At 38.7% G+C, this 11730-nt stretch overlaps 1 protein-coding gene across 1 annotated transcript; it reads right to left on the minus strand.

Annotated features, from left to right (window-relative positions):
* Positions 1–4140: 4140 nt before the first annotated feature.
* On the minus strand, positions 4141–10817 carry NDUFA4 (NDUFA4 mitochondrial complex associated). The gene is made up of 4 exons (XM_023639283.2): positions 10153–10817; positions 8947–9035; positions 8179–8239; positions 4141–4357 (listed from the first exon to the last, which is right to left on the minus strand). Exons 1-4 carry the CDS (start codon positions 10192–10194, stop codon positions 4301–4303), a joined length of 249 nt encoding a protein of 82 aa, XP_023495051.1. The 5' UTR covers positions 10195–10817; the 3' UTR covers positions 4141–4300.
* Between the last annotated feature and the right edge of the window lie 913 nt (positions 10818–11730).

Consider the following 11730-nt stretch of genomic DNA (forward strand, 5'->3'; position numbering starts at 1 on the left):
AATGTTGTAATTAGTAATAAATGAGGTAATACATGCAAAGAGCTTAGTGTGGTGCCTGGCTCAATAATGTTATCTATTATTGGTATTAGTTTCATTCTGACATGAGATGCTTTCTTATAACCCTTTCTCTTGCCTTTTTTCTTTCTACATAACCAAGAAAAGTGGAGATTTTCCCCAAAGATGAATTCTACCAACCACCCTAGAGGAATGGGACCAACTGCTATCATAGGAAATATTGAAGTGTTGTAAATATATATATATTTTTTATTTCATTTAAAACTTAAATTTCAAATTAACATATAAGGTCAAAAGCAATTGTTAAAATAACAATGTTCCTAAATGCCATATTTGGGCATTTTTGAGAAAGTGGTTACAGAATAGCATTCTAACATATTCTCTACACCTCTAAAAGAAAGCCTTGGACGTGTAAAAATGTTTTCTGTAATTATTTTAACTGTGCTGAGCATGCATTGCTTTTACAATTGGAAAGAAAAGAAAAAATGGGAAGAAAGAAAATGGATAGTTTGGAGCAATGAGGACTATGGTATTGTGGACTTTAAGGTCTTTTTTTTTTTTTTTTAAATAAAAGGAGGACCTATATGGTTTTATTTGTGCCTGTATCTATTTGCTTTTCTTCATTCAGATTCATCTTGATTGAAATGTGGAATTAAAAAATAGCTTTCAAATTCCAGGAAAGGAGATGTTTTAGTACAAACATAATGCTCTAGTTGGAAATAAAAAAGACCTATTACAAAATTACCAACTGGGGGTGGTGGCGAGGGAGCATAATTCAGAATCATTTTGCAAAAGGCATTCCACCATCTCCAATTCTGATTCTCTGCCTCCATCAAGAGTCATTTGTAACCACTTAAGACTAGATACTCTGCTCTAGACACTTGATGAACTGGCCTTTTATTTATCTACTTAACAAATATTTATTGAACACCAACTATGTGCTAGGTACCATTCTAGGTGTTGAGGATACATCAACAAACAAAATGGACAAAATGGACAAACGGACAAAAGGTCATGGAGCTTACATTTTAGTGGGGGAAGATATTTCAAACAAAATATAACAGTAAATACTGAGGAGAGAAACAAAGAGAAGGGAAATAAAAAGTGATGAGGGTGAAGTAGGGTGGGAAATTTTGGACAAGGAAGTCCTCATTGAAAAGGTGACACTGGGGCAAAGTCTAGAAAAAAGTGAGAGAAGCCTTTCCAACATTTAGGGAAGAGAATTCCAAGCCAGGGAAGGGCAGAAATGTGCTTCTGTTTGTGGAAGATCAAGTAAATCCACGACAGAGGTGTGTGAGCAAAATGGAGAATAGCAGAAAGCAGAGTCAGAAAGTTTTTTTAAAAGTATCTAGCTTTCATTGAGTAAAATGGGAAAATCTTGGTGGGTTTTGAGCAAAGGAAGGTCATATTCTGACTTACATATTAAAGATCACTTTGGCTGCTGTGTTGTAAACAGACTGTAGACAGGGAGAACAGCTGAGAGGTTATTTTAATAATCCAGGTTAGATGATGATGGCTGAGGACCAAGGTGATAGTGGAAGAATTGTGTTGAAAACAGTGAGATTCTGGGTATATTTTGAAGGTGAGCAAACATGATTCATTGATACATTGGATATGGGGGTGTTAAAAGTTAATGAAGACTCCAAGGATTTTGGCCTCAACTACTACAAGGAGTATGTTCCTATAAATTGATATCATTGAAGGCAGTGGGATTGAGATTGTGGATATAGAAATTGAGATGTTCACAAGTTCAGAATTGGACATGTTAGATTTAAGAGACCTATTATACATCCACGTGGAGAGGTCAAGCGAACAGAAATGCATATAATCATATATAATGTGTGTATACATACATATACATATGGAAAAACACCCAGTCTGAAAGATTACCTTGAACATCCCAAGCATGGTATGTGAAGCATGAGACTGGATGAAAAGATTGCAGATACTGAAAAGGTTCAGTGTTTTTCCCTTTGGGGCACTGCAATGCTAAAAGGTCACGAAGATGAAAGTGCACCACCAAGAGACTGAGTAGAAAAGCCAATGATGCAAAAGAATAAGAAAGACAGTATGGTGTTCTAGAGACTAAGGGATGACAATGTTTCAAGAGGAGCTCTGTCAACTGTTACTGTTAGGTCAAAGTGAGTACTGATGACTGACTTCTGAATTTAGAAATGTGGAGGTCATTGATGACCTTAACAAGAGCATTTTTAGTGGAGTGGTAAGGGTAAGACCTGATCAGCGTGGGTTAACAAACTTGAAAGAAGTGAAGTTCAGTATAATTTTTGCTTGGCTCTTACGGGAAGCATTTGTAAATTCTGAAAACTGCAACTTTTCAAAAATACATAAATCCTAACCCCAGATATCTGTATTTAAATACAGCTTTGCCTGGTGACCTCATTAAGATGGAGAAGTGACAAAGCAGTCTGTTGTAAAATTAAGCACAGTAAAAGCACAATTCTAAACAAATTCACTTGAAAGAAAAAAAAAAGCCTATCTTTCCTGGCAGCATTGACATCTGATGCATTCCTAATGGACAATCTACTTCTATTGCCATTGTAGCTCCTGAATAGTAGTAATAGCACGTAGTTTCTTCAAAATATACTATATTTCATGCCAAACTTAACATTCATTCTTATATAGGAAAGTCCTGAAGATGCTAAAGTTTAAGAATCCTTAAGGATCCATGATTGTCTTCAATACTAGAAAATGCTGTTACTTCTTTCTTAATATAGCATTTATTTGGAACTGCTTAGTAAAATGTTCTTCAAAATAAATGTTTTCCAATAACTTAGCTATCTATAACTAAGGCCACCATGTTTCTTTACACAACTTTAAACTTTGAGGTGATTTGTACCCAAGTGTCTAGAGCAGTTGTCAAGAGGGGTGGGAATGGGGCAATTTTGCCCACCAGTGGACATCTGGCAATGTCTGCAGGCATTTTTTGTCCGGAGGCAACCTGGGGAGGTGTAGAGTGCTACCAACTTCCAGTGGTAGAGGACAGGGTCACTCTTAAATATGGTAAAATGCACAGGACAGGCTGCTACAAGTTATCTGACTTGGAAAGTCAACAGCGGTAAGGTTGAAAAACCCCACTCTAGAGACTGAAATTACACAAGAAACTCAGGAGCTTAAAGTATAAGGTGTCAAGGAACTGAAATGCACTCTACACTCTAGATCCAAGACCACCTGGGTTCAAATATCTACCTTTGACCAACAGAATGTAGTTCAGTAATTTAACTAATCCAAGTCTTAACTTCCTCAACTGTTTAAAAAAATTTTTTTTAAGTATTTGAGATAATCCATGTTGAATTACATCAATTAGTTCCTGACATGTAAAATGTGCTCTACCGTATAAACAAAGTATTTCAATTATTTATACATTAATCCAAAACGTCTCAAATTCCTCAAATGTTTCTATGACATGATGACTTAGCTGCTCACACCTGTGTGAAAACTTATAAAAGATACAATTAATTCTTGATTAGCCACCACTGAAATGTTCTGTTCAATCACCATTTAAGACTCTGCTAAAAGGCCTGAGCCATGTAACACCAACATACACATTAATATTTTCTCCAATTGAATTCCAATTCCATAGTCCATCTCTCACACTTTCCCCACTTAAAATTGCTACTAATGTACTTCCCAGCCTTTGAAAACCTGCCAAGGCTCAGCAGTTCTCAAGATCTCTTCTTGGCTCCTAGCTCCATGGTTAGCAGTAACAGACTCAGATCCAACTACAATTTCCAACAGCAAAACCACAGTGACTGATAACCTTGAAAATCTTCAGCAAAGAGAATGCCACGGTAAAAACTACTGTTAACAACTGCACACACTGACATCAGCCAGTAACAGAAATCCAGAGGTTTCCATTTTGCCAATGCCAGAGGCTTGAATATTCTTCCTGACCCGCCTTTGTATAATTTCCAGGTCTAGTTGTTAAATATGCTCCAGTGAAGTTACCAATGGCCTACACAGAAAATGAAAATGTTTTATTGAGCAGCTTAAAGTCTTATTTTCAATTTATATAAACATATAGAAATTCAAGAAATTCCTTAAATTCTAATCATTTATTTCTTATAAAGTTCAGAGCAGATTTTCAGCATTAAATAGTCAGACATATCAAGTTTCAGATATTTATTAATCAGTGTAAACCCCAACATAACACACCAACATGATTTCGTGCATTTAGAGGGGGAATATTTCCTGGTTAAGTGGAAAATTGTGCGGATGGCTTCTGGAAGACCTTCATTCTAAGCAGCTTGATAGTGAAACATTTCATTTAGAAGTCTGGACCTTCTTTCTTCAGTTTGCTGTAATCTACATTCACCGAGAAGAACTTGGAAAAGAAAAAAGATATTTTAGATAACCTATCAAATACACAGAGATGGTACAGAAGTTTTAGAATTATTTATATTCAGTTTTCTATATAAAAACTACAGACCTGAATTTTTTATTAAGAATACTTAAAAGTGATTCAAGAAAGACAATAAAATTCCACCCTCTAAAAATGGTTTTGGCAAAGTAAAAATATTCAATCCACCTCAGAAGAGTAGTGTTAGTATAATCTGTTAGTCAGAATCTATTAAAATTTCTTCTATTTCAAAGTAAATAATTAAGAATTCCTTCTGATACATACTTCCAGTTCTTATGCTTTTACTTCCATCTTTACTAAGTACACAAATGAATCTCCAACAGAATAGAGGAAAACCAAGAATCATCATCGCTACTTGGTTAGCACAGTGCTATAATCTAGATAGGACAGATTCACAGCAACCAAGGTAGGCTAGTAGATACAGTAACGCTTTGTTGTGGGGTTTACATAACTTTTTAAACACAAACTGGCTTGCCTTGACGGCTCTTCTCTTTTCTCTGTGTCTCTCACTTAGAAGTTTCCTTAATTTCCTAACCCAGATTGCATCAATATTAAACTGACACCTGACCACTCTAGTACAAACGCTTTTAAATAATACTGTATATTTGAAAATTTGTAATTCCCAAAACTTTCTTCTATTCAACTAAAATTATAGAAATAAATCTTACTATTTTACTATGATTGCCTTAAAAAAAACTGCTTCTAACTCTCAAAAACTTTTTTTTTAATAATTTATATTTGAAACCGCTCCAGTTTCTACTCAGGAAACATTAGGATTTGTACATAAGTCCAAATAAGGCTATAATCTTAAGTTTACTCATTCTCATGCCAAAGAACACTGAAGAGGTTGTGCTAGAATTACTTTAAGACTACGCTATTTAACTCCAAAAGAATCCAAACTGCAGAATCATCAACATTTTCTTCACAGAGTTTTAAAGCAAAAACCTCATAAATATGTATCCATTATTTCTTCAAACGCTTTTTAAAATTTCTCCAAACATACCCTAACTTTTTTATCTCTAACTAAAGTGAGAAAAATTCTTACTTTACTTGACTTGTAAAAAAAGAAAAATTCCCCAGTTGTAAAGCTTATCCTTGAGGTACAGACAGACTTTCATAGACAGAGAAGTAAGAATAAGCCATAAAGCAGTATCCTTTGTTCTGACAGTGTTCTTACGAAGCAACTGAACCTAAACAACGAGACTTAAAAAAGAAACTAACTGTGCTCTCTCTAACATGTTAACAAAATGCTAGAGGGAATATTTATAAAAGGAACTGCAGGTTATACATTAAGAAGAAAATAAACACTTGTTGGGCTCTTCTAATAGATGCCAGGCACTGTGGGCAGAAAGCTTTATGTTTATCTTATTTAATTATCACAATTAACTAATTTTTACTCAGTAAGATACTCAGTAAGAAAATTCTTACTCTTAATGACTCATTCTTATTTTCTAAAAGAGGCAACTGAAGATCAAGTTATATGATTTGCCAAACACTGATTAAGCAGCAGGATCAAGCCGTTATACCCATGCAGAGTGGAAAGGTCATGGTATCTTTGCCTGTTTTCTCAAAACTAAGCAAGCTTCTGAGGCATTTACTTCTACTCCGTTCCACAGGCCAGTATCAAAATTCTCTATTTACGTAATTTTCAACTCTGCTTTAGTTTTCAGCTTCCATTCCCCCGTTGTCTTTCTCAATTTAACGGTGGCTACTCGGAAGGTCTGTGGAACAACAGTTTAGCAAGGCGCAACATACTCTGATCTTGGCTTTGGGGCATTTTATTCAGTGGAGAAGTGTTGCTGGGCCTTTGATGCTTAAACTCTATTTTAGTCTCCTCTTTTGTTTGTATTAGTTAGCTTTTGCTAGATTATAAAGGGGCAACAAATAACCCCCAAATCTTAGTGCCTTACCAAAACAAAGGTTTATTTTTCACTCACATTATATACCATTTTATAAGCTGACTGTTGCATGATGTCTTCATCCCAATCCTGGACTGAATGAATAACTCTTAATGTCAATTTTGGTCTCAGGACAGATGGAAAAGAAAAATGGGGAACACACAATGGTTCATAAGTAGCAGAGATCACTTCCCCTCACTTATGATTGGCCAGCCAAGTCACATGGCCAAACCTGATGTCAATGGGCCAGAAAAACAAATTCTCATAGGTGAGGGACAGTGAATGATGAGAGAGAATAATCTAGTCTACCTCATTGTTTGGGTTTAGAAGCAGTAGTAGGGCTTCGTTCACTCTAAGCTCACAAGTTTCTGGACTTTTATTTCTCCTTGTAAACTGCCCAATTCTTCTACAAGCTCACCTCTTGGGAAATACAGCCAGTAACAGTCCACTAACATCCTGTTTCCAAAATCTTTTTCTTTTTTTCAGAAAAAGCTTCTTTTTAGAAGCTCTTTAGACACATGATCTACCTTCCAAGTTACAGCAGGTGACTTTATCAAGCCTGGACTCTGAGTAACTATGACACTGATATTATACACTTGGGTAAATTGTATGGTATGTGAATTATACCTTAATAAAGTTGCCTTGGTTTTTTTTTGTTTTTATTTATTTTTTTTTTTTTTGACACTGCTATGCTTTGTCTTTGTATGCAAAATTTTTACACATAAGGAAGTTAACGTTTGGGGAATCAACAAATGGCTTCAGATTTGCGACAACATGGAAGGACCTTGAGAGCATTAAGCTAAGAGATAAGTCATACAGAAAGACAAATATCAAATATCACTTACATGTGGAATCTAAAAACAGCTGAATTTGTAAAAACAGAAAGTAGAATGGTTGTTGGGGGGATATTGGGGAGATGATGTTTAAGGGTACAAACTTACAACTAATAAACAAGTAAGTTCTGGAGATCTAATGTACAATACAATCATTAGTCAACAACACTGTATTGTAAACTTCAAAGTTGCTTAGAGACTAGATGTTAACTGTTCTCAACATAGAAAGAATAATTATGTGACGTTACAAAGGTGTTAGCTAACACCAGTGCGGTAGTCATACTGCAACGTATCAAACCAACAGGCTGTATAACTCAAACACACATGATGTTCTATGTCAATTATATCTCAATAGTCTCAGTCCACAAAATCATTCTTTGGAAGAGTAGTTCCGCAAAGCACTCTTCAAAAAAGATGTTATAAAGTTTATCTAGAAGGTTCATGGTAAAATGTAAGTTTCAGCTGACTTTCACTTCTTCCTACTAACACTCATCTGAAATATTTCAACCATACCAACAAGGAAAAATAGTCAACCCAACCATCCACTAGATTAGGGCCACTCAAAGTCTGGTCCATGGACCAGCAGCTTCAGCAGCATCTGAAACCCTATTAGAAATGCAAATTCTCAGTCTCCACAACAGACCATCTGAGTCAGAATCTCTGGGTGTGGAGCTGAAGACTCTGTGTGTAACAACCTCTCCAGTTGATGCCGATGCACACTGAAGTTTGTGAACCTCTGCACTAGAATATCTAAGATCCAGGAAGACAGTAAACAATAGCTATACTATCCCCTCCTTTTTTTCTTAGTCAAATCAGCAGAATTGAGACATTATCTTAATTTCATATCCAGAGTCTAAAGTCTGTGAATAAAATCCCTAGAAAAAAATATTTATTACAAAGCTATGCCATTTTAATTTACCAGAACAATCCAGCAGCTCCTCAAAAGTCATCATGATAGAATTTTACTTGTACATCCAATTTCAAAAAACACTACTCAATGGCAAAACTTATTAAAAGATACTTTCAGCAATTCTGAAACAATTTTGTAGCTTACCTTGTATTGATCATTGGGACCCAGTTTGTTCCAGGGTTCTGGGTTATTCTTTCTGTCCCAACTAAAAGGAACAATACGTTGTACTTGTTATAGTAATAAAACACTATTTAAAATAGTTTTGTACTTCTTAAGAAGCTAATATCTTGAACAGACCAATCTCATCTTCTATAGGTGAAGGACAGTGGTGTTTTCATTTTGGAGCTGAAACAAAGATAGGCCCTCCAGCAAGCAATCCCATGTAATCAACTAGAAAAAAGGTAGACGACACAGCCTTGGGGGCAGCTGTCCTCATCCCTATCCCTGTCATAGGCAAGCTTACACTTGGCTTTTACTATATTTTCTATTTCATCAATGAAGTGAAAAACAGAAAAGCGCTCAGAATAACCATGAATCAATCTTTTCATTGTCTGTTGTTTTCCAACTTCAAAAAGAAACATTCTTTATTGTGGAAGAGCAGGCCACAAACATTTACACTTACCAGCAACCCGGATTAAGTATTTTATAAAAACAGTTATTATCTCACAATGTTACAAGATAGGTATTAGCAGTTCTACTCTACCAGTGAGAAAATGGGACTCAGAGAAATTTAGATAATCTCATGAACCAGGAAAAGTAAATGACAACAGCAGAACTGGGATCTGAACTTACTGTATGACTACAAAACTCAGGTTCTTTCTACTAGTACTTGATGCTGCCTCCCTAGAAAGACTGTGGCTCCTAAACCAGCTTGATAAACCATCAAAGTTCTAAACATTTTAAAGGACTCACCTGACATCTGGATTGAACATCGCCAGGCGCAAGACATAGAGCGCTGCTCCAGTACCTCCCGCTCCAATAAAGATAAAGAGAGGGATCAACTAGAAGCAAACACAAAATTGACAAGAATTAATCACCATCTTCAAACACCTAGACGTCGACAACAGAAAGGCTACCGTGGCTTCTACACATTGATTCTCGAGTCTCAAACTGCTATTTTTCAATCTTGTCTAAATATTTGAATAAAGGTGGATCTTACATTCAGTAAGATTTCTTTTTACTGTCTTCAAAAGAAAGAAACGGAATTTCCAAAGAATGTGAAGATGATTCTGTTTTAATGTAGAAAAAAATTATATTCAAATTTAAAAATTTCCAAGAAAATATATCAAGTCTTCTTCATTTCTTTAATATTTATACATCAGTCTCAGTAAATTTCCCAGCTTCCTTTACGTCCAGGCTTGAAAAACAAGCTTTTGGCAAATTACTTAAACTTGTCTCGATATAAGCCTAAAGAAAAACAAATTCTGTGAAGTAAAAAGCCTGAATGAGCAAACAGAAACACTCCCATTACAAATATCGGTTTGGGGCATCATCTCTGAAAACATACTGCTGCCAACGCTTAATGTGTAGTTAGGCAACTGGGTTTAGGATAAAGATTAAAGACTGCGTAATGGAGTTTTAAGGCCACAGCACGCTGTTGTGCTAGGGGAAAATGAGAGGTACAAAAGATTTTAACTGCGATTAAACTCTGCGCCACCAAACTCCCCAAAAATGTCAAGACAAGAGGATTCCAAGATCAGAGACCCTCACTGTCACAAGGCCTGGTGGTGCAATGCGGTGAGTATAACATGCTTAACACACAGCAACAACAGACAGAACACCTGACCTTTGCCGGTCTCTAACCCACACAGCGCACAACTATCCTTCTAGGTGCCACCAACCTGAGAGGGTGCGGCCACCACATTGCTCCAACCTTCACCAGTTTATTTTCCTCGAAGGAATCCCTCACCTCCCGCCCGCCTGCATTGGAACGATGCATGGCTTAGAAGGTCAGAGCTCAATGGCCTGAGACAACGAGGAGGACAGCACAAAGTGCGGCAAGGCCCACCCCGAGGAACGGTAAGTGGCTGTGAAGAAGCAAGCTCCCAGGGGGCGGAAGCAGCCTCCACCAACACAAGATGGACAGGTGAGGACACTGGGAAAGGGGTCACGACTTACGCTCGGATGTTTCTTGGCCTGACCGAGGATGTGGCGGAGCATGGCTGCGGCAGAGGCCTCAAATCCGGGAGGTCAGAAAAACAAAACGGCAAAGCTCGGGACTCAGTAGTCACTGCACCGAGGCTGAGCGGACGTTCAAAGTCACTCAGGACCTCCTACCTGAAGGACCCCTGGCTCGGAGGGCAGCTTGCGGCAGGAGGGCCCGGATGCTGCTGTCCGTAATAGTGCCTGCTTTGATCCAGTGCCTCACGCGTCCTCTGTAACCTGGCCAGACCTTCAGCGTTCCACTCCAAAGCGAAACATTCTCATTCCTGTGCTATGTATATTTCTGACGGGTAAATTGGTGCGTCGAAACCAGAACACTTCGATTGACTAGACAGGCACTTTCTTGGGAAGCCACGCGTTGAGAAATGGGGCCCGCGGGAAGACGGACAGGCCGGGCGCTCCGCGGTCGGGGTCCTCTTGCTAGGCTCCAGCGAGCCGGTGCCGCGCGCTGAGGCGCTGGGGGCGCGCGTGCCGGGCGCGCGCCGGCCGTCCCGGAGCGCCGCCAAGGGAGCAGCGCGGCGCCTGTGGCTGCTGCGCGCCGGGCGCCGGGAGGGAGGGTCGAGTCTCTCGCCTCTAAGGTCAGCGCCTGCGGTTTAAGAAGATGCAGCTGCTTCCTGTCTGAGACTGTCGCTTACGAGCAGAAGTTAAAAACTAGTAAATGACTTAAAGATGGCAGTAGTCCTGTCAATGTGATCTTTAAACCCTCAGGTCTTGGCCCTCAATTGAATTCAGATCCTCCAGGACCTTTTTGACATTGCCACTGTCCCCCCTCCCTGGGCCCGAAATTGCATTCTTAACATGTATTTTCAATGGCATGTCGCTACACATAATCTGTTCCAGTATCCTAATACAATTTTCATCTATCTATTGGGGTTTTTTAAACCCGAAAGTCTTCCATGGGACAGGCTTTAGGGGGCATTGGGGACAATCTGAACCCCCTCCAAACTCATACGTAGCTTAAAGCATTACTCAAGAGATCACACAAGTATTTGGGACTGGAAGTGTGGGAAAATACTTTTGCGAGAAGGTAATGTTAGACCTGAAAGGGGAGTAGACGTTAACCAAGTGCAGACGGAGGGAAGATGCAGGAGTATAGAACAGAGGCGATAGGTGTGACGACCTGCAATAACAGACCTTTTGAGGAGCTAAGGGAGGTCTGGTTTGGTTGGAACTTGAAGAAGGAGAGCAAAATGGGGATCAGATCTGCCGGGCCGTGACCACACATCATGGGTTTTATGCTGAGAGCATTAGGAAGTTAAGCAAAACAAGATGCTGTGGTTTTAAATGATTGCTTTGTCTAGGAAGGATGAATTAGAGGAGATAAGCATGAAAGGGAAGGGACTGGTTAAGGGGCCACTGCAATACTTAGTCCATGTGAGAGACAGTGGTAGCTCACACTAGTGTAGGGAATGTGATGATGAAGAAAAGATTCCAGAGATACTCAGGAGGTAGCACCAACGGGATTTGGTGGTTGGGTGAATATGGGGGAGTAAGGAGAGGGCAGTGTCTAGGATAATTTCAGAGGTTCAGTTT

The sequence above is a fragment of the Equus caballus genome, chromosome 4, assembly GCF_041296265.1.
Source record: "Equus caballus isolate H_3958 breed thoroughbred chromosome 4, TB-T2T, whole genome shotgun sequence".
NCBI classification, from domain to species: domain Eukaryota; kingdom Metazoa; phylum Chordata; class Mammalia; order Perissodactyla; family Equidae; genus Equus; species Equus caballus.

Excerpts from the sequence above, each read along its gene's own strand:
- NDUFA4 (XM_023639283.2), bottom strand. The coding sequence starts at position 10,194 with ATGCTCCGCCACATCCTCGGTCAGGCCAAGAAACATCCGAGC. Across the intron at positions 9,036-10,152 it reads AGGCCAAGAAACATCCGAGC|TTGATCCCTCTCTTTATCTT; the intron begins GTAAGTCGTGAC and ends GTTTGCTTCTAG. Across the intron at positions 8,240-8,946 it reads ATGTTCAATCCAGATGTCAG|TTGGGACAGAAAGAATAACC; the intron begins GTGAGTCCTTTA and ends TGTTCCTTTTAG.